General features: G+C 43.8%; 1 protein-coding gene across 3 annotated transcripts in view; it reads left to right on the top strand.

Moving 5' to 3' along the window:
• Nucleotides 1–3,746: 3,746 nt before the first annotated feature.
• Nucleotides 3,747–23,540, top strand: part of IQSEC1 (IQ motif and Sec7 domain ArfGEF 1) — a 1,344,709-nt gene continuing 1,324,915 nt past the window's right edge. Inside the window, exon 1 of one of the 3 annotated variants that reach the window (XM_082266156.1) lies at nt 3,747–4,435. In XM_082266156.1, coding sequence (XP_082122282.1) covers nt 4,185–4,435 — 251 coding nt within the window. In that variant the 5' untranslated portion in view covers nt 3,747–4,184. The remainder of the gene's footprint in view (nt 4,436–23,540) is intronic. The other 2 variants (XM_082266155.1, XM_082266158.1) reach the window with 2 other exon arrangements.

Here is a 23,540-nt window from a genome sequence, read left to right as displayed (position 1 = left end):
AACGAATTTGACGTCCTTTTTTTCCCACAAACAGAGCTTTCTTTTGGTGGTATTTGATCACCTGTGCAATTTTTTGATCATGCGCTATAAACAAAAAAAGAGCGTAATTTTTGCAAAAATAACAATATTTTTCACTTTTTTTATATGAAATTCCCCCCCAAAAAAATGTAAAAATCAAAATGTTTTAACATTTTCGGCCAAATTGTTTTACGCTACATATGTTTGGTAAAAAAAATCGCAAAAAGCGTATTTTGATTGGTTTGCGCAAAAGTTATCGCGTTTACTAACAAAGGGAAAGATTTTTGTCATTTTTGGTGTTTTTTTTTAACGAGTAATGGCGGCGATCTGCGATTTTTTTTGCGGTACTGCGACATTGCGGCGGACAGATCGGACCCTTGACTGACATTTTTGACACTTTTGGGGGTACCAGTGACATTACTGCAGTAATCAGTGCTATATATATGCACTGTTACTGCAAAAATGACACTGGCAGGGAAGGGGTTAACTGTATTGGACAGGGAGGGGTTAAGTGTGTCCTAGGGGCGTGATTCTTACTGTGCAGGGACAGGTCTCCTAGTGTAAAAACAAAGATCAACGGATCTACATAGTAGAACCGTCTGATCTTCATTTTTACACAGGGGAGAATGACAGGCGGCTTGTTTACATAAGCCGCTCTGCCTTTCTCCCGCTGTACCGGCGATCGTACTGTGACCGGCGGACCCGATGTCACACGCCCGCACTCCTCTGTGAACGAGCCGAGGCTCGCCCGCTATTGCCTCTAAAAGGAGTGACAGGCGAGTGACGTTAATTAATGTCACTCTGCCTGGCCGGGGCTGACAGCCGCAGTAAATTTACTTGCGACGGTCGGCAAGTAGTTATTTACTGTCAATTATCACTCAGTTTGCGCAGTTCTGTTTTTTGGTTTACACCAATTATTATTTTACAAAGTTGAATAATGTCTTTGCATTAGGTGTAGGCCATTTATGTATCTCGTGAAGCCTGACTGGGAAACTTCTAGGACATTGCTAGGTATGTTTCTAAGAGAGGCCCAGCGGTTACTGTTCACCTTCACCATCCCAGCAGCGAGCTCTCATACATACGCTGAGCTCAGAGTTACTGCATCAAGCTAGGCTCCTACTGGAAATTCCGTACTGCACTTGTGGTTCCCATGTGAGCTGTGATTCCAAAATTGGAACAGGGACCTTTTTCCCTGCGTTTCAGGACGCACAGCAGCTTATTCAAATGAATGGACTGCCGTTTACATGCAAAAAGTGGCTCACAGAGCCACAGCAGTGTGAACCGGGCCTCAGGGCAGAGAAAGCGTATGTAGGGGGCAGGGCCGGTGCTAGACTATTCTGCGCCATAGGCAAGACGAGCTACTTGCGCCCCCCCCCAATAAATAATAAAAAACTTCAAAATGTCCCTATTTCCCTTTACTTGCAGCACACTCCATGTATTCCACATACTCCCCCCTATACTTGCATCACTCACAGTGTGTCAGAGGGGGCAGTGTGTCAGGGTGGGGGAGCAGTGTGCCAGAGAGGGGGGAGCAGTGTGTCAGAGAGGGGCCAGTGACCAGTGCTCCATTAATGCAGAGTGACCAGTGCCCCCATCCAATACAGAGTGACAAGTGCCCCCATTAATGCAGAGTGACCAGTGCCCCCATCAATGCAGAGTGACCAGTGACCAGTGTCCCCATCAATGCAGATTGACCAGTGACCAGTGCTCCCATCAATGCAGAGTGACCAGTGTGCCCTCATCAATGCAGAGTGATCAGTGACCAGTGTGCCCCCAACAGTGCAGAGTGACCAGTGACCAGTGCTCCCATCAATGCAGAGTGACCAGTGTGCCCTCATCAATGCAGAGTGATCAGTGACTAGTGTGCCCCCATCAATGCAGAGTGACCAGTGACCAGTGTGCCCCCATCAGTGCAGAGTGACCAGTGACCAGTGTGCCCCATCAATGCAGAGTGACCAGTGTGCCCCCATCAATGCAGAGTGACCAGTGTGCCCCATCAATGCCGAGTGACCAGTGACCAATGCCCCCATCAATGCAGAGTGACCAGAGCCCCATCAATGCAGAGTGACCAGTGTGCCCCCATCAATGCAGAGTGACCAGTGTGCCCCCATCAATGCAGAGGGACCAGTGACCAGTATGCCCCCAGCAATGCAGAGTGTCCAGCATGCCCCCATCAATGCAGAGTGACCAGTGTATTGGGATTAGAGCGCTGCATGATTAAACAGAGCAGGGTTCTTCTGCTTACCCGGCATGGCCGCTGTAATGTAAAGTCCTGCTTCCTGGACCGGCTCCTATGATAGACGTCACAAGTGTGCTGGCGGGACTTCACATTACAGCGGCCGCGCTGGGTAAGCAGAAGAACCTGGCTATGTTTAATCATGCGGCGCTTGCCCTCGCCTCCTTCCCCCCCCTCCCTTCCCAAGGCAGCCCAATGAACCTATGGCAGGGCTGGCCCTGGGCGCACCCCCCTGCCCCAGCTCACGATGCCCCCGCCCAGGATCGGCCCTGCAAAAGCGGGGACTAGTCATCCTACCCTAGGCAACAGTGCGCCTCTAGGCGGCAGTGTGCCCTAGGTGGCTGCCTAGTTTGCCTAGCGGGAGCGCCGGCACTGGTAGGGGGTTTGAATCAGAGAAAAATCCCCTTGTGTGATGCTGCAAGTGAACAGTAAGTGAATAGTAACAGCTTACCAATGTCCTTAGCAACGTACTAGAAGTTTTCCAGTCAGGTTTCATGAGGTGAATAAATGGCCTTCACCTATAGTAAGTGCAATTATTCAGCTCAGGTCAAAGCTGGGTAGTCTGTTTTTTGGTAAACGAACCCTTTAACCGGCCAGAGTGAGTGCACCCTGAGATTACACCAAGCTGGACCAAAGTCATTTTTTTCAGGTAAAATGATTCCTGAAGTTGGAGACGGCCATGAGAAGAGGGGTCTGCTGGGCCTGGTCAACAAAAGGGGTCAGGGTGAAGGCCATTTCTCCTCAGAAAAAGGAACATTCTGGCACACCCAATGCACCTTTGTGTGTGTTTTTATTTTTTCACATGGACCTTTTTTTTTATTCATTTAGCCGTTTAGTAATTTTGTATTAAAAAAGCAACAATGTGTTTGTTGTGTGTATTCTGTATGAGTGTGTATTCTGTATGAGTGTATATTCTGTATGAGTGTGTATTCTGTATGAGTGTGTTTTCTGTATGAGTGTGTATTCTGTATGAGTGTATATTCTGTATGTATATTCTGTATGTGTATTCTGTATGTGTGTGTATTCTGTATGTGTGTGTATTCTGTATGAGTGTATATTCTGTATGTATATTCTGTATGAGTGTGTATTCTGTATGAGTGTATATTCTGTATGTATATTCTGTATGAGTGTATATTCTGTATGAGTGTATATTCTGTATGTATATTCTGTATGAGTGTGTATTCTGTATGAGTGTGTATTCTGTATGTATATTCTGTATGAGTGTATATTCTGTATGAGTGTATATTCTGTATGTGTATTCTGTATGAGTGTGTATTCTGTATGAGTGTGTATTCTGTATGAGTGTGTATTCTGTATGTATATTCTGTATGTGTATTCTGTATGAGTGTATATTCTGTATGTATATTCTGTATGAGTGTGTGTGTGAAGTGAGCGGCAGGCAGAGCCCGGATAACATTGCACTAAACACATCACACGTGCAGTGTGAGGAGAGTGCATCGTGCACACGCAAAGAGCGTGCACGCCGCTGAGGGATCCAGGGGATCCAGCCTTTCCTTAGCACCAGCCGCGGCTTCCAGTCTCATCCCATTCCTCAGCAGCGGCTCCCTGGACACCATTCCGCCCGGCCGGCAGTGACACTGAAGGGACAGGTTAGTGAAGTGTGGGCAGCTTCACCCCCCTCACCTCCATCTGTCACAGCTCCCCCGGACCGCCAGTCATGGCTGTGCTCCTCTCGCCGGGTCCTGTGACTGGAATTGGGGAGCAATGCCTGTGGGGTGCACTGGTCTGCAGTTCCTGAACGGGGGTGCAACTTGTGGAGCATTTGGGGGTGCGCAGCTTGTGGAAGTGTGCCGTGGAATCATTCATTGACATGTCATTGGGGTGCTGTGCCCCATTCAGCCTGTAATACCAGCAGTCATGTGGCCCTAGGAACCCCCCCTGAAGAATCAGAAGAGGGGCCCCTCTCAGTATGGAGCCCCCAGCAGAAAGTCCATGCCGGGCAGCAGAATACCTGAAGGAGCTGAACAAGATCATTGACACCCAGCAGGAGCTTCTGGAGAGGCAGAAGAAGAGGATCGATGAGCTGGAGGAACAAGTCAGCACCCTGTACAATGAGAAGAGCAGCATCCAGGAGGAGCACAGCAAGCACCTGGCTACCTGCAGGCTACAGCATCCAGTCCCTGGAGGGACCTCCCTGGGCTCCATTCAGGAGAATGACAAGTGAGTGTCTAATCTAATCTTCTCCATTCACTGCCACCTGATGGCATTCTCAGGGGCAGAGCTAGGGGGCGCCCTGACACTTGTTGCTACACCCCCCCCCCCCCCCCCCACCATACATGTTCTATCTCTACCTTCTTTTACCATTTGTCAATGAATTAGCTTCTCTTCCACCAGGGGGCAGTGTAAGTAACAGATCAGGTATTGTGTTAGGTGTGTCATTTGTGTGGTTGGTGTCATTGTGCTCATGTGGCTCTGTGTGGTTACTATTTGAATTGAGGAGGAGACCTTTATCATGAGAGCAGCCTGTAATTAACTGATTATTCATGTTGATGCTGGGGTGGAATAATAATAATAATAAAAAAAATGGATGATCCAGAGCAACTCAAAAGTGTATTGGGCAGTAGCAGGGCAAAAAAGGTTTTCTAAACATATTTCCTATAGAGCAATATTTGCAGAGGCACAGACTGGTCAGGACAGCACACGCACTGTAATACAATCCTTCAGGTGCAGAGCAGAAAACAGATCTCTGATATATAGGAACACGGTATGATGAAGGATCCTAACCGGTTCTGAAACTGTCATTCTGATGAGTTTGTAACTCTCCTAATAAATATATGAGGTGCTGCAGATTGCACTTTCTACGTTTCTACCAATATATGCATCTCATACATGCTAGGTGTGATTCGGTTTTCAAGATAACCATTTCATAAGTATAGATCTGATTGATGTAGCTCTTTAAATTCAGTAAATAACTCAAATATCACATAATAAAGACACACAATACACAAGAAAGCCACAAATGCATGTTCCATATATATTGTTTATATACCAATATATGTTTTTCAAAGCAGTTCAGTTTTTAAGATTACCACTGATAAGAATATACTGTAGATCTTATTGATATAGCCATTTAAAAGCAATAAATAACAACTTTAATAATATACCACAAACACACCTTGTAAATAATAAAGCCACAGATACATATTTTATACATATTCCATGTATACCAGCATATGTTTTTCAAAGTAATTCCATTTTCAAGATTACCATTGATAACAATATAGACCCGAATGATGTATCCCTTTATAAAGCAGTAAAGAACAACTTGTATCTCTCACCACAAATAACAGGACATAGAAAGCCACACCTAAAACACACTACCTTAAAAAAAAAACAAGAATAAACCAATAATTGTTGTGGCGGAACAATAACATTCCAAAAGTGATTAATATTATTCGTAAGATGTAGAGATCACCCTGTCAACAAACCATATTAGAATAACCTAAAGACCGGAGATATTTAAGAATCAATTTAATTTCCAAAGAAAATGGTACAGTTTTTCATCTCAGGAATCCTAGTATAACATTCAAGATATTCCAAATGTATTGTGTTGCTCACTGGAAGAATTTTACATTGCTTCTTTCTTTACAGACTGTTCCATAATACTGTATGTGTCTATTTACAACAGTCATTTCTTTTGGTGCTGTTAGAATGTTTTTTTTTTGGGTTGTTTGATGTTGTTTGTTCAAATGCAGTAGCAAAGCAAAAATGTGAAACATGTACAGAAATCGCCGGATGCTGCACCAGGAACTGGTTGCATTGTGACCAGTTACACTTGACATCACTTTGAAAATGCAGTTGCAAAAATCACAGCTTGGATTTGATTGGCTGCTGAGCAATGCCTAGCACTTCCCTTTTGCCAATATTTAAACATCAGGATCTTTTATGTTTAGAGGCTTTGACTTTTCCAAATTATATTTTTCTACTAAAAATGGAATGGTAGATCCAATACTGCATGGAGGGTAGGGCTGGAAATCTTGCTGGAGATGAGAAACATCTAACACAGTGATGGTGAACCTTGGCACCCCAGATGTTTTAGAACTACATTTCCCATGATGGTCAACTACACTGCAGAGTGCATGAGCATCATGGGAAATGTAGTTCCAAAACATCTGGGGTGCCAAGGTTCGCCATCACTGATCTAACATATGTTATATCTGTTCTTTCATTTGATAACTTAGTTTTCATACTGGGATTACAATTCTGTTAGTTAAATCTTGCCCAGTATTGGGTCCACATCCTCAAATTGTTTGCAATCTTGCAAAAAAAAAAAAAATGGCATTTAAAGTATCTACCAGAAAGTGATATTTCAGTTATTGGTGAAGCATGATGGGCCCTGACTTCAAGTGTGTTTTGAATATTCTAAAAGAAAAATCGTGTTGTGAGTGTTGCCTCTCCACCATCTTTATGCTCCGCCTCATCTTGTTCTATTCTCCATATTATAAAATAAATAAAACATCTAGCAGGGACAGTGGAAACCCATCATAATGGATACAGCATGTTTAGACCCAGTTACTCAAGCACAGAATCTTACCAATAGAGTATTCAAGACATAGAGGTTTAACTGTCCAACTTCTACCAAAAAAACAGAAATATCTGTTTTGAGTGGATTGACCCTTTAATGAGAACACAAAGGGTGATCACTATTTGTTAAGTGCTGTTATCCATATAACTGGTCAGATTTCAATTTGCTGTTGTCATTTCAGTTGAGCTGTATTTTGACTGGCTACTATGGGTTATTGCACTTTCCACTTATTGTGGTTCGCCCTGCCTCATTAAATACTGATTTCTTTAGTATGCCAAATTCAGACATGGGTTGGGAGTGCTTGCTTAGTAGAAAGGAAATCCTGAGGCTTTGGGTTGAATTTAAATTATCTGTAGACCAAAAATCCTGCCAGCTACATTCCGCTGCTTGCTCCACAGGTTTCGTCCTCCTAACGGGGCAGGTGAAGAGACTTCACATTGTGACACATAGTGTTGTGCTGTGTGGATAGGTTGGCACAATCAGTTCAGGCACACGGAGTGTTAGTCTTTCCTGTCTTGTTAATGTGTATAGAGTGTAACCTCGATCGTAGATGAGTTCTTAGTCTCTGTCAGTGTTTTTGGATCAGAATGTCATTTGTGGCAGCATTGTGACTAATACGTTCTGTTATCATCAACTGATACAAGGACTGTTTCACACAGGCTGTGGCAAGCCATGTTATTTCATAAGGAAGTCTCGCCATCTGGTGTTTTGCCTAAGGGTTTATACAGACACCAATATTTCTGATCTATCACTATGAATAAGTAAATATTGCATTCTTCATGTGAATACCTGCACATCAATCATCTGTTTATTTGTATTAGTCTTGGTTCATGTGTGCGCAAATATTTATATGAGGTTAGTGTCTTTTATCTGTTCAGTATAATGACAAGAAGAGAGGGATGAAAGCATGTTAGAGTAATGTAATATGCATAACATCAGTGGGTATCGCGAATTCTTTCTATGTATATATGCAATACAAGATTCATTAATAACTGATGGAAAAGCACCTAAGGTCCTTTAGAACAAATCAAGAATATTACAAGAGTTTGTTTATTATAAGCAAACACAGGAGAGTCTTCTAACAGAAACATCTGCATGTTTCACTTCCATCACAAATCCCTTAAATAATGGGCTTTTTCTCACTTAACCGCTTGCCGACCGCCGCAAGTAAATTTACTGCGGCGGTCAGCCCCTCACAGGCAGAGTGACGTTAATTAACGTCACTAGCCTGGGAGGGTCTGGGGAGCGAGCGCGCGCCGCCGGAGGCGCGCTCCCGCTCCCGCACGGTCACGGACCCCCCCGCGCGTGTGACTGGCGGACCCGATGTCCGCCGGTCACTCGGCGATCGTCGGGGGAGAGGGAGAAAGTCAGGCGGCTTGTGTAAACAAGCCACCTGTCATTCTCCTCGGTGTAAAAACACTGATCAGACGGATCTACTATGTAGATCCGTTGATCAGTGTCCTTACACCTCAAGCCACAGCCAATTACAGTAGAAAGCACGCCCCTAGGGACACACACAGCCCCTCCCTCCCAAATAAAGTTAACCCCTTCACTACCAGTGTATTTTTACAGTAACAGTGCATATATATAGCACTGATTACTGTAGAAATGTCACTGGTAACCCCAAAAGTGTCAAAAATGTCAGTCAAGGGTCCGATCTGTCCGCCACAATGTCGCAGTACCGCAAAAAAAATTGCAGATCGCCGCCATTACACGTTAAAAAAAAAAAACAACAAAAATGACAAAAATTTTTCCCTTTGTTAGTAAACGCGATAACTTTTGCACAAACCAATAAAAATACGCTTTTTGCGATTTTTTTTTTACCAAACATAGGTAGGATAAAACAAATTGGCCGAAAATGTTAAAAAATTTTGATTTTTACATTTTTTTGGGGGGGAATTTCATATAAAAAAATGTGAAAAATATTGTTATTTTTGCAAAATTTACGCTGTTTTTTTGTTTATAGCGCAAAAAGTAAAAAGCACACAGGTGATCAAATACCACCAAAAGAAAGCTCTGTTTGTGGGAAAAAAAGGACGTCAAATTTGTTTAGGTACAGCGTTGCACGACCGCGCAATTGTCCGTTAAAGTCACGCAGTGCCGAATCGCAAAATACCCCCTGGTTGTTTAGCAGGAAAATCCTCCGGGGCTTAAGTGGTTAAGGATAATGGGGGGAGGGGGGGGATGCAATGCAAATAGTTTTTTTGCCCCTGCCCCAACTGTGCATTCGTTACTATGAATTTACAGCACAGATACAGCCTTTTAATTTACAGCCATTTGATTTAAACTACATATAGGTGTTCCTAAAGCGGAACTAAAACCATTGTTTTAACAGTTTCAAAAAACAGTTACATTCCTGGCACGTCCTGGGAATGTAACTGTCAGATTGGTTGTGCTCTCAACCAAACTGTCAAATCATCCAATGACTGGTGTCATATCTGATCACATGTGCAGCATCATGGCAATTGAAATTAAACAGATGGCAGCTTCCATTCCTGAAAATGATAGGATGGTTTACTTCCACTTTAAAGAGACCTGGTTGCCAAACCATTCATTTCAACAACAATCTTCCTAAAAGATTTTATTTGCATTTAACCTATTTTCGGTATGATATTTACCTGTAAAAGCCTTTCCTTGTGTAGACATCCAAAAGCCCTGAGGCTGGTGCTGGGTACCGCCATCTTGAATGTGATGTCAGCAAGCCCTGTAGACTCAGATCTGCCACTCAAATAACAGTCTAGAATGGGTGTCAGCTACCTTTTCCACATTAGGTGTCATTTTTACAACCATTAGGCAAATGGCGCGCCCTGTAGTGATATACTTTGTTTTAAATGTTTTCACTGAAAGTTGTACTGCTAATGGCAAGTTAAACTAATGTATTTAATATTATAATAACTGAGACACACACAGTTATATTTAGATTTTAGATTAGCACAAATGCTGTGCCTTCAGACCTGAGATTGTATCTAATTTATGTACTGCCAGACCTTAGATCATCCTAGTTGATGCACCAATAGACCCCCAGTTCAGCACCAATGCATGCACCTTCAGACCCCAGATCAGCCCTAGTTCATGTACATTTACACTTTAGTTGATCCCCCAATTTCTGCACCTTCACACTTTAGTTGATCCCCCCCCCCAATTTCTGCACCTTCACATCTCAGTTCAATGCCTTTACACCTGAGTTCAACCCACGATTTCTGCGCCTTTGCACCTCAGTTCAACCCACGCTTTCTGAACCTTTGCACCTCAGTTTAACCCACGCCCCAATTCCTACGCCTTCACTTTTTGAATGCATTTTTAATGTTCTCTCCTTGTAGTCTGAGGCCCAAAATGTACCATGACACCTTTTTTTCTCAAGTTTTACAGACGCACATTGCGTGAACGGGCCCCATATACAATAATAGGATTCCTCTTGTCATGCAACAGTCAATGTGTAACAGCAAGGGTGAGGGACATGGATGGCAGACCTATGTGAGTATAGTATGCTTTAACAAGTAAAATGGACTTCACAATCTATCTATAAATGGTACTGTAATGATAATGTTTACTTGGCTCCTCAAAAGCCTATTTGAGTGGGCCAGGCAAACATGTCGGCCATGATATTTTTGTAAAATAGGGACACAACACCAGTGAATTCCTTTACATAATAGCAGGAGTGCTTCTCCATAGCCTTATAACCTATAAGTCACATTTCTACAAAGGTCTGGAATTTTAAAGTATCTTCTATCTCAACTTTGGAATAGCAAATATTATTCTACTGGTCGTAAACCAGCAGACATAACAAACAACCATTTGCCAGAGCTGTAAATATCTAATTGAGGTCTTGAGGAGGAAGTCTGGCATGGGACACTCTGTCAGGGTTTGCTTATCATCTTAATGTCTGCTAATCATACACATCTGAAGATTATCACAAATAACCCCATTTGGAGTACATGGCATGCAATAAAATGTCATACCCTGGGGCTAAATGATATCAAAAAGGTAAGCAGATATGCCCTTCTATAATTCCCCATCATAAATAGTTTAGCTGGAGTAATTGGCAAAAGCACATTGCTATCTTTTCTGATAGAATCAAACTACAGCATATTTCATAATCTCTGAGATAACAACAGTACAGCCAAAGTAAAAACATATTCATTTGTATCAGTTTATTAGAAACAATTTTAAGCTTAAATGAATATGTAGGAAATCCCAAACTAGATGAGAAAATATAGCGCTTGCTGGTGTGTGCAGGGAGCTATAGGAGTAGGTATGCAATATAGTAATATCTAAAAATCTCTAAAACTTTAAAATGAGCTGTGCCCCTAAAACATAGATATCATAAAGGATAATATAATTAAAATAATTATTGTGCCAAAATCAAGTCCAACAATTCACTGTGATAATAAAGTGCTGAGTGATATTCAAAATAGTTCATAGGTGACTCAATGGTGAATATTCCAAAAAAAAAGTGCCAAAAAAGGGAAAAAAGTGCTGGTGCTTGGTGCTGGATCCTCCAATGGGACAGGATATCCAATCATGCAGATATTAAGGGTATGATGTAAACTCACCAGATATGATGGGTCTCAACTACCTTACGGCAAAGAGACCAGTAGTGCTTTGGTGACCCTCCAGGTCAGAATAATGGCAACTGCTGGGCTCCTATCCCTCTCGGCCTCAGACTGAGACTGAGTGAAACTGTATATCTAGCAGCATAGACTACAGTGTGATCATTGGTTGCACGATTGGTTGCCTGCTGTTTTGTCCAATCTCATCACAACGTGGTTGGGCAGGTTGGGTCCAATTGAAGGTCTGGTAATCTGGCATTTAGGAGGGCAGCTAAATTAGGTTAGACCAAAATATCCAGAAGAAGGTTTCTGCTCTTTTCTTTCAGTTACCCTTTTGGATTCCAGGTCTGTGCAAGGAGAGCTTGGCTGGATAGCCAGTCCTGTAGAAGGTTAAGCTTAAATGCCACGATTTTAAGAGGTATTGGAGCTGATTAGGCCCATCACCTTTCTTAGGTGAAATAGCCATTCAATACAAATCATATTTGGATTCATTTTTAAGGTATTTTAATGCTGGACAATATTATACAAGTCACCAGACTGGAGCCTGTAGGGATTTAAAGATATTAATACCTATAGAAAACTGTATTTGTAGGAGGCTCACTACATGACCACAGTCTACAGCTCTCTTTTTACTATCAAAACTTGGAACACCTGCTTAGACTAATATGAGCCACTGAACCATCTTGTTCATTGATTGGACTACGCCAACCGGACTTTAAAATGGAACTTCACTCTCCCAATCAACATTGATTCTTTTGAATTCTTATGCTGCTAGCATTAGTAAATAGATAAGAAAGTATATCATATTTACTTATTTTAAACAGTTCTTACATTTCCTCCTGGTTTCCATGCCTAGACAAATGATGTCATACATCCCAGAAGTCTTCAGGAGGAGAAGAGGGGTTTTCTCAGCTAAGCAAACCCCCCTGGCCTGCATGCCTGAGCTGAGGACAGATGGATTCCAGGAAGTAAATGAATACTCTGCCCTTACTTAAGATGGCCACAGCCAGAAATGCTATGGGGGTGTTTTTCTAAATAATTTCTCTGAAAAATAAATCATGGAGACATGGATGGGGGAGTTTGCTTTGAATATTAAAATTAAATAGCTTGTTTGGTTTGTGGTGCTCAGATACAGTGTCGTTCTGCTTTTAAGTATTTTCATTTTTAAACCAAAAGGTTTTGTTTGTCCTGTTTTTTGTTCAACTTTTTTTTTTTTTTAATAAATGAAATGATATTTCCAAATCATTATTTTGTCTCTAAAACACAGAACTTAAAGAATCCCTGTCTCTTTGAAGAGCGCTACAACATGGTAAATATCTAGATATACCTGTCTTGTCTCTTTGAAGAGCGCTACAACATGGTAAATCTCTAGATATACCTGTCTGGTGACCGTGTGTGTTACAGATGTTAGTTTTTAAATCATAATTGTTATTGCTAATATTGTGAACGGTTGATAGGCTGAAGGCTATCTGGTGGCAGTGATTTGATATGAGGGATATGAAGGCTTAATTAACCTTCTCCTGCAATGATCGCTCTCAGTATGTGGCTAGTGATTTTGGTCCCACGAGCTGGAAAATCTTTGTGCAGGGTGAGGCCGAGAGTGCCTTTGTTGCATATCAGTGACAGCGCAGTGTAAGTTTGACCAGCTAATTGTCACAAGTTGGTAAACGTGGTCGGGGTCTGACACCTCGTCCATCAGTTACTACTGACTAATCCCTTGAGATACTAAGGTATAACTAACGGCAAAATAAAAAAATGACAAATGCTGCTGTCTATCAGTATCAATAATCATGCAACAATTTTTATTACCTGTTCATCCACAAGTCGATGTGTTTTTATTCCACTTTTTTTAATAGGTTGACAGTGCTTTTTATTCTGCAGTGAAGTTGTGAAGCAGCATTGTCATTTGTATTGTATTTGGCCGGAATAACCCCTTTAATAGTGGCCTATAAAAACACTTGTGCTACCATAGGTAGCTTGCAATAGGCCAGTGGGAAAGATTTGGACTGGGTATGAATAGCATGCCTAAGTTATGGTAAATGTGAAAAGTCCTGCAGTTTTTAAAAAAATGTTATCTTGAAATAGAGATCTAATTTTTTTTAATGAATAAAGAACTTGTGTTCAAGCAAAACAGTCAAAATAAAATCACCCATATAGTTACAGTGTGTCCGGTTCTGGCCAGTCATTATTGTTTTGCTTGAAATGGGAGACCCAGTACCCACAACACCCCCATTGTATAGCTTGCATTGCTTATTTTGGGTAGGTGTACTTTTTTTTTTTTTTTTCAATACATGCTATCCATGTCAAAATCATCAATTTACAAGAATATATTTTGCATATTTTAGACATGTTTACTAGTTTATAACTTGTTAAAGGACAGACAGATATTTGCCTTTAAGATCAGAAATCATCAAGTTACAGACATACACAAACACATAGTGACCCTTGTGGTTGAAAAAAACATTTAAAGGTGGCCATGGGAAAACATCTGAGCACCCTCTGGCACACCTCTGGCATGGCATTCAGATAAACAGAAATGCTTGGCTGTGGAAAAGCGATCAGGAGAGCAATGGAGACAAATGCCATCAACATCAGAAGGGAACAACAGGATTAAATTATACTTTGCAAATTGTTTGGATGTTCCCCCCCAAGTTACTATTCAGTGGCTGTCTGCCTCGACCCAAAGACATGGGATTATTGTCTAATATTGACAGTCATGGCCAAATTGGTAGACTGTAGATGGGAGATCTGGATCCACTGTAGACCCATGGTAACAGAATCCCAGTATTCTTGAGGTTTGCAAATCACAAACTTTTTACCAAAAACTTTCAATGTTTGCCGACAGAAATAATCCCATAATGCAGCTCATAGCCTTTGCCCCTTGTAAGCTGAGTCACAAGAGCCAGTAATTTGAAGGGATGCCCCCCTCCTGCTGCTTCATGGTAGTTTCTGGGCTTACCGGAGCCGTCTGTAATGCCCGGAAGTGATCCGATGCGGCCATTTGCTGGGAAGGAAGTTGAGTGAGAGCAAGATGGTCCTCACTCAGCCCTATGCCCTTGAAGGACTGGAGCGACCTCTGACGTCACTTCCAGTTCTCGGGCATAAACAAATGATTTTTTTTTTTTTTTTTAAGTCAAAATGTCAATTTTTTTCTTTTGCTTTTAAAGGTAAATGATCTTGAGTTTTTTTTACCCCCAGATCTTTCATTAAAGAGGATCTGTCTCTGTCTCAGTAAACTTAGCCCAATTTTTTTCTATAATGTGAAAGATAATGTTACGCTGAGTAAATAGATACTCAACATGTCATGCTTTAAAATTGTGCACGCTCGTAGAATGGCGACAAACATTGGTACTTAAAAATCTCTATAGGCGACGATTTAAACATTTCTACAGGTTACAAGTTTAGAGTTACAGAGGAGGTCTAGGGCTAGAATTATTGCTCTCACTCCAACGATCCCGGGGATACCTCACATGTATGGTTTGAATACTGTTTACATATTATAACAGTATAAATTTGCCATCCCCTCAAAATAACTCAACACAGCCATTAATGTCTAAACCGCTTGCAGCAAAAGTGAATACACCCCTAAGTCAAAATGTCCAAATTGGACCCAAAGTGTCAATATTTTGTGTGGCCACCATTATTTTTCAGTACTGCCTTAACCCTCTTGGGAAAGGTGGTTCACCAGAGCTCCACAGGTTGCCACTGGAGTCCTCTTCACTCCTCCATGATGACATCACAGAGCTGGTGGGTGTTAAGAGACCTTGCACTCCTCCACCTTCCGTTTGAAGATGCCCCACAGATGCTCAATAGGGTTTAGGTCTAGAGACATGCTTGGCCAGTCCATCACCTTTACCCTAAGCTTCTTTTTTTTCAGATCTTCCGAGAGCTCTTTGCCATGAGGTGCCATGTTGAACTTCCAGTAACCAGTATGGGAGAGTGAGAGCGATAACACCAAATTTAAGACACCTGCTCCCCATTCACACCTGAGACCTTGTAACACTAACGAGTCACATGATGACACCGGGGAGGGAAAATGGCTAATTTGGCTCAATTTGGAAATTTTTGCTTAGGGGTGTACTCACTTTTGTTGCTAGCGGTTTAGACATTAATGGCTGTGTGTTTAGTTATTTTGAGGGGAAAGCAAATTTACACTGTAATACAAGCTGTACACTCACTACTTTACATTGTAGTAAAGTGTAATTTCTTCAGTGTTGTCACATGAAAAGATGTAATAAAATATTTACAAAAATGTGACGGGTGTACTCACATAATCGATTAGTTTTCCGATTATTGTTTTAATGAATCGGATAAAAAACTCAAAAGTGTGGCGTATAATTTAGTTAACCACGTAAGCCCCGGAGGATTTGGCTGCTCAAAGACCAGGGCCTATTTTGCGATTCGGCACTGCGTGAATTTAACGGACAATTTCGCGATCGTGCGACGCTGTACCCAAATGAAATTAACGTCCTTTTTTTCCCACAAACAGAGCTTTCTTTTGGTGGTATTTGATCACCTGTGCGATTTTTACTTTTTGTGCTATAAACAAAAAAAGAGCGTCAATTTTGAAAAAATAACAATATTTGTCACATTTTTTTTTATATGAAATTCCCCCCCAAAAAATGTAAAAATAATAATTTTTTAACATTTTAAGCCAATTTGTTTTCTGCTACATATTTTTGGTAAAAAAACTTGCAATAAGCGTATTTTGATTGATTTGCGCAAAAGTTATTGCGTTTACTAACTACGGGAAAGATTTGTCATTTTTATTGTTTTTTTTTAACTAGTAATGGCGGCGATCTGCGATTTTTTTTTTTTTTGCGGGACTGCGACATTGCGGTGGACAGATCGGACCCTTGACTGACATTTTTGACACTTTTGGGGGTACCAGTGACATCACTACAGTAATCCGTGCTATAAATATGCACTGTTACTGTAAAAATGACACTGGCAGGGAAGGGGTTAACTTTATTGGTGATCAGTGGGTTAAATGTATGCCTAGGGGGTGATTCTAACTGTGGGGGGGCGTGGCTTGTGATGTAACCACAGAGATATATGATCCTACATAGCAGGATCATATAGTCTCTGCAGTTACATCAGGGAGAATGACAGACGGCTTTGTTTACATCAGCCGTCTGCCTTTCTCCCTCTCCAGCGGGAGATCGATAGTGACCAGCGGACATCGGAGCATAGAGACACAAGGTGAGGGGAAGCTACCAGGTTCAGGTCTGGTCACTGACCTGCGTTACAACAGAGGAAGCATATACCTGTGCTGAAACTATCAGGTGCAAAAGGGGTGTTACCACATATTAACAATACAAATTCTGGATGGACTATATGTGAACTAAATATCTCTGTTTTACATTGCATAGTTTGCTGGAACGGGTGTAGTAGTGTGCAGAGGGATTCTTTCAGAATTTGTAGCTATAGGGTGAGGGGACAAAATATCTAATCTACTCTAACAACAGACAGAAGATATATAAATAAAGTGATCAAATAAAGGACATCAATTTTATTTGGGTACAGCGTCGCATTAAAGTCGGTTAAAGTAAAGCAGTTTCGTATTGCAAAAAATAGCCTGGTCATTAAGGGGGTAAAATCTTCCGGTCCTGAAGTCGTCAATCAATTGCACCACATTGCACAAACGCAAATAACACAAATAATGCAAAGTGTTAATGTGACCCTAGTGTTTGTGTGTTAACATGTCCTTCAGTCTACGGTGGAATGAGGGGGGGGGGGACAGGTAAAATATGGTCTCCGGGAGATGAGAGTTGTGTGTGGCCTTCTGGGTTAGTCTATGAGTTTGTCTTTGAGCCCACAAGGGGGGTGTAAAGAGTAACAAACCAGTGGAATATTGCAACGAATGTGGGTGCACTGTGCATACAATGAAGTTATATACTATTACTATACCATGAGACAGTACCGATAGTGTAAGCTTAGTGCATAGAATCTACATGAAAAAATAAATGAACATTATTCAATTAACCTGCAATAGTGCCATTAAGTACTATTTTAGAAGTAAAGTACATAAAGCATATACATTATTATAATATGATATTTCACCCTCAACTTAAAATAAAAATAAACATATAAAGTGTATATATCCATACAGATGGGAAAATGGTGCGTATCGGCAATTCAAATATGAATAAAAAAAGAATATACGAATGTGTGTTATTTAGTGACAGACAAATATTTTAAAAGTGAATAAAGCAAAACAAAAGGCAAATATGTGTATAATGTCCATACAGATGGATACATATCCTGCTGAACAGTCCAAAATCAAGATGGAAAATCCCAAAGGATAAGAATATACACTTCAAAGTGTGAGATGAAAAACATTCAGTGCAAAAGGAATAAAGGGTGCCAAGGAATTACACCACCCACGTGTAAGGTAAACTCCTTTCCACAGACATTGATCCCACTTAGAGATCAAGAGGTGCCTTGCTGGCCCAAAGCACCACATGTTCAGACACACCACTCAATCTAGGTACGATGCTGTGTAAATGTGCTTAGCACAAAGGGATTGAAAGCAAGAAGGTATCACCATAGTGCAGTATTTTTAAAATCATGGAGTTTTGATAAGGTAATGTGTTTACAATAAGAAGACAATCACAGGCATGTAACAAACAGTAATCACCGCCGGATTCCCACCAACGTGCATAAAGACATCGCCTGTTCAGGCCCACCCAACGTGTTTCCCTGTAAAAAGCATCTTCAGGGGTAAGAGGCACCTACAATACAGCGGAATACTAAATTTGTTGCACATGAATACGCAAAAAAAAGTGGACACAACACTTTTTTCCCAAGTCATCCTCCAGAACAGTCACATGAGAGATAGGCTCCTCCTCCTGCAGGAAACACAAGCACAGATAGATTTAAAAAGGCTGCCCACCAGCTTCCCCTCAGTTCTTGTGTTTCCTGTCCTGCAAGCATGAGCTGAAGATGACATTCATCCCCTGTTTTTTTCTACCTTGTCCAAGGCAGGTGTCACGGGGTAACGTGGCAGAGCCTGACGTAAGAGGAGTGGCTTACCGGGTAACTGGCGTGGCACAGGTTCACCAGAGGCGCGGAGTCTAAGTGTAAGCCGGTCTTCACCAGGGCCCCAGAAGGTGGGGATGGATTTGGCTGCTTGCTAACACCAGGTCGCGGCCCCCCGGATTCCCTGGGAGAGCCAGGAACAGATCCAGGAACAATAGCCGATAGCAGGTAAACAGATCAGGACGAGACAGGAGGATAGTCAGGACAAGCCAAGATCAGGGCGGGCAGCAGGTAATCAGAATCCAAAGACAAGCCGGGTCAGGTAAACAGGAACAGCAGATATAACAGGCACAGGATACAGGAGAGCTGAAGACAACACAGCAAAGTGCAGTGCTGCTGGGCTGTTTAAATAAGGCAGCCTGTTTGCCAATTACAGCAATTAGTCTGCTCTAGGTTAACCCTTTAGGAGACTCATGACAGCACATCAGTGTGCTCAGGAAGCATTCCTAACAGCGCCTGCGCAGGGTATTGAGTCTCTGACATTGCCCCCCCCTTAAGGGCAACCTCCGGGTGCCCAAAAGGTTCCTTTTGTGGGGATGGTTGCGGAAGAAATTCCGGATTAAGTCCTGGGCATGGAAATTCTGTACCGGTTCCCAGGAATTTTCTTCGGGGCCGTAGCCCCTCCACTTAACCAGGTATTGTAGCTGGTTCCTCCGCCTTCTGCAGTCTAGGATGGCCTCCACCTCAAATTCTTCGTCCCCGTTGATGGTGACAGGAGCAGGTGGTTCTGAACTTCTACCAGGAAAGGAGTCAGGTACTGCAGGTTTCAAGAGTGAAACATGGAAGACTGGATGGATCTTGAGGGAATCGGGAAGCGTCAATTCGTAAGATACCTCATTTAATTTTCTCCTCACAGGGAATGGGCCAATAAACTTGGGTGCCAGTTTTTTGGAAGGGCATGCCAATCGGAGATTGGTGGTGGCTAACCATACCAGGTTGCCGGGCTGGAGAACCAACTCACCTCTCCTTCTTTTGTCAAAGAACTCTTTATTGGAGGTCTGAGCCTTGGTCATGGCATCCTGTAAGATTTTGTTGTTCTCCTTAAGGAACTCCAAGATATCCCGGACTGCTGGCACTGTAGATTCAGGAATAAAGCAGGGCAAGAAAGATGGGTGAAACCCGTAGTTGGCATAGAATGGGGACTGACCTGTAGCCGAGTGTTTGGCGTTATTGTATGCGAACTCTGCTGATGGAAGTAGCGAGACCCAGTTATCTTGAACAAAGGTGGTGAAGCATCGGATATATTGCTCGAGGGTCTGGTTGGTCCTCTCAGTCTGCCCGTTAGTCTGGGGATGGTATGCGGAGGACATTGACAGCTTGATTTTCAGTGAATCACATAACGCTCTCCAGAAGCGAGAAGTAAATTGGACACCTCTATCCGACACAATGTTCATTGGGACCCCGTGAAGTCTTACAATTTCTCTGATGAAGACCTGTGCCGTCTCAAGCGCGGAGGGTGTACCTCTTAGTGGTATGAAGTGAGCCATTTTCGACAGACGGTCTACTACCACGAAGATTGCAGAATAACCGTCTGATGGAGGAAGTTCCACAATGAAATTCATGGCAATCATCTTCCATGGTCTGTCAGGGACTGGTAGTGGTCTGAGCAGGCCCCATGCCTTATTTCGGGTTGCCTTGCTTCGTGTGCAAACAGTACAGGAGGAAACATATTGTTTACAACACTTCTCCAAGTCGGGCCACCAGAACGTGCGCTGCACAAGATCCAGGGTCTTATGGATCCCGAAGTGACCAGCCATCGGGTGGTCATGACACAGTCCTAGGATGGACACACGAGCACTTTCTGGAACGAAAATTTGATCCCCTCTCCATAGCAGTCCATTTCTGGGTACCAGTATAGTTCCAGCAGGATGGGGAGCATTTACTGTGGCTTGTCTCAGAGCGGTAAGAAGGTCAGACTGTAATAGCAGAAAGTTACCTTGGGTTAAGATGGTGTCAGGTACAATGGTTTCTTTAGAACTGTCGTACATTCGAGAGAGAGCATCGGGTTTCGTATTCTTGGAACCCGGTCGGTACGTTATATGGAACGCAAATCTGGAAAAAAAAAGTGCCCACCTTGCTTGGCGAGGTCTCAGGCGTTTGGCCGTCCTCAAATACTCCAGGTTCTTATGATCCGTGTAGATGAGTATGGGATGTGCCGCCCCTTCCAATAGATACCTCCACTCCTCCAGGGCGGTCTTGATGGCAAGGAGCTCCCGATCCCCTACATCATAGTTCCTCTCCGCAGGAGAAAGCTTACGGGAGAAGAAAGCTACCGGATGAATCAGGTCCTTGAGGCCTTGACGCTGGGAGATGACTGCTCCTACTGCGATTTCCGAGGCGTCAACTTCAAGGATGTAAGGCAGGGCGGGATCCGGGTGGCTGAGGATAGGAGCAGAAGTAAACAGCTCCTTCAGGGCTGTAAATGCGACTTGCGCCTCGGGAGACCAGTGGAAGCGGGTACCTTGTTTGGTGAGCAGGGTAATAGGGGCGATGATGGAAGAGAACCCCTTGATAAATTTCCTGTAGAAATTTGCGAATCCTATGAAACGCTGAATCCCCTTTTTATCCACCGGTGCGGGCCAATCCAGGATGGCGGAGACCTTCTGAGGGTCCATTTTGACCCCTTCAGAGGAGATTATTAACCCGAGGAATTGGATACTCTGCTGTTCAAATTCGCATTTCTCGGGTTTTGCGTAGAGCCTGTGTAGCCGGAGTCGGTGGAGTATCTTTTTAACGTGTTCTCGGTGCTGGGCCAGGGAGGAAGAGAAGACCAAGATATCGTCCAGGTAGACAATAACAAAGATGTCCAGATAGTCTCTGAAGATGTCGTTGACGAAGTGCTGGAAGGTGGCCGGGGCATTGCAGAGCCCGAAAGGCATCACCAAATATTCATAATGCCCGAATCGGGTGCGGAATGCTGTCTTCCATTCATCCCCCTCCCTAATACGGACCAAATTGTAGGCTCCCCGTAGGTCCAGTTTGGTGAATACAGAGGCGGTTCTTAGTCTCTGGAAAAGTTCAGGAATCAAGGGTAGGGGGTACCGGTTTTTGACCGTAATTTTATTTAACTCACGGTAGTCCACACATGGCCGAAGTGAATGGTCTTTTTTCTCCACAAAAAAGATCCCAGCTCCTGCCGGAGAAGTAGAGGGTCGGATGAATCCCTTCTCTAGATTCTCCGTCACATAGTCTTTAAGGGTACCCAATTCTCGTTCCGATAAAGGAAAGATACGTCCAAAAGGGATCTCGGCCCCCGGAAGCAATTCAATTGGACAATCATAGGGGCGGTAGGGGGGTAAGGTCTCAGCCCCCTGTTTACTGAAGACATCCAAGTATTCGTGATAAGATACTAGGACAGAGGCACGTATCTCCTTATCAGCGTCCATACAGAGTAGGGTGCTAGGAGCACTATGGCGTACTGGCAGGCAATGATTCTGGCAGTAAGGGGACTGGAACTTGACGTCTCCAGAAGTCCAATTAATCTGCGGGTTGTGCGCCTGCAACCAGGGTAACCCCAGAATAACGGGAAACAAGGGAGAAGAGATGGCATCCAGGCATAACAACTCCTTGTGCCCTTCGAGAGTGGCCACAGGCAATGGAGGGGTTTCTTGGGTAACTGGCCCAGACTTGATGTGGGACCCATCTGCTAGGAAGATGGAGAGTTCCTGCGACTTGGGTCGAAGTGGGATGCGTTGATGGGCAGCAAAAAGCAGCTGCATGCCCCGGAATCAATAATAGCGGTGACCGGGATCGGGCCTTCTGGGAGCTGAAATGAGATAGAGAGAGCCAGGTGAGTGGTATTGTTGACAGAGACTGGATAACTTGAGGGGGATATAGAAAGATGCTTACGCATCTTTGCTGGGCATGAGCGTACAAAGTGTCCGGCCTCTCCGCAGTACAGGCACAGGTTGTTCTGACATCGTCGTGAGCGTTCTTCTGTTGATAAGGAAGGACGCATAAGCCCAAGTTGCATCGGCTCCGACGTATCCGATTCAGAAATAAGCGGAGCAGTGTTGCTGGAACGGGCACCAGAGGAGAAGGTGTGGACGGGATTAGGAACCTGTGGCAACATCCAGACTGGGCGGGTCTGCTGCGTGGACCTCTCTGCTCTACGTTCACGGAGCCGGCGGTCTATCTGTATGGCCAGGGTGATTAATGCCTCCAAGGTCTCGGGTATACCCACTCGGGCCAGTTCATCTTTCAAGTTTTCTGAAAGACCCAGGCGGAACTGATGTCGCAAGGCTGCGTCGTTCCAGTGAGTGTCCGTACTCCAATGCCTGAAGTCAGTGACGTAATCCTCTACGGCTCTACGGCCCTGTTGAAGTGAAGTAAGCGCGGTTTCTGCGGTAGCAGTGCGCTGCGGGTCTTCGTATAACTGCGCCATTGCGTTAAAGAAAGTCGTCATGGAGTCCAGCTGGTCATTGCGCTCTTCAAGCAGGCGGTGAGCCCAGGACTGAGGTTCACCTTGAAGCAGGGATATGATGAACCCCACCTTGGTTGCTTCCAAGGAGAAGGTTTGGGGTTGCAGGGAGAAGTACAGCTCGCAGGCATTGCGGAAGGCTCTAAACTTGCTCCGATCCCCAGAAAACCTTTCCGGCGTAGGGACCCTTGGCTCAGGAGGCAGCATCACCACGGTCGGACCGGAGGGAGCCATGGAAGCAGCAGAAACTGTAGGGTCCGTGGAGGGGGTCAGGGACTGAACACGCCCCTCCAGCTGGGTATAGCCCTCTTGCAGGGACTTAACGGCTTGGGTAAGGGCCGCAAGGTGCTGGCAGATGTCATCCATAGGAGAGGCTCCTCTAGCAGGCTCAGTCTTGGCTGTGTTGTACTGTCACGGGGTAACGTGGCAGAGCCTGACGTAAGAGGAGTGGCTTACCGGGTAACTGGCGTGGCACAGGTTCACCAGAGGCGCGGAGTCTAAGTGTAAGCCGGTCTTCACCAGGGCCCCAGAAGGTGGGGATGGATTTGGCTGCTTGCTAACACCAGGTCGCGGCCCCCCGGATTCCCTGGGAGAGCCAGGAACAGATCCAGGAACAATAGCCGGTAGCAGGTAAACAGATCAGGACGAGACAGGAGGATAGTCAGGACAAGCCAAGATCAGGGCGGGCAGCAGGTAATCAGAATCCAAAGACAAGCCGGGTCAGGTAAA

This window comes from Pelophylax lessonae (genome assembly GCF_965119305.1).
Source record: "Pelophylax lessonae genome assembly, chromosome: 8".
Lineage (NCBI taxonomy): Eukaryota > Metazoa > Chordata > Amphibia > Anura > Ranidae > Pelophylax > Pelophylax lessonae.
Note: the sequence above shows the minus strand (reverse complement) of the source record. Positions and strands in the feature narration are given on the sequence as shown.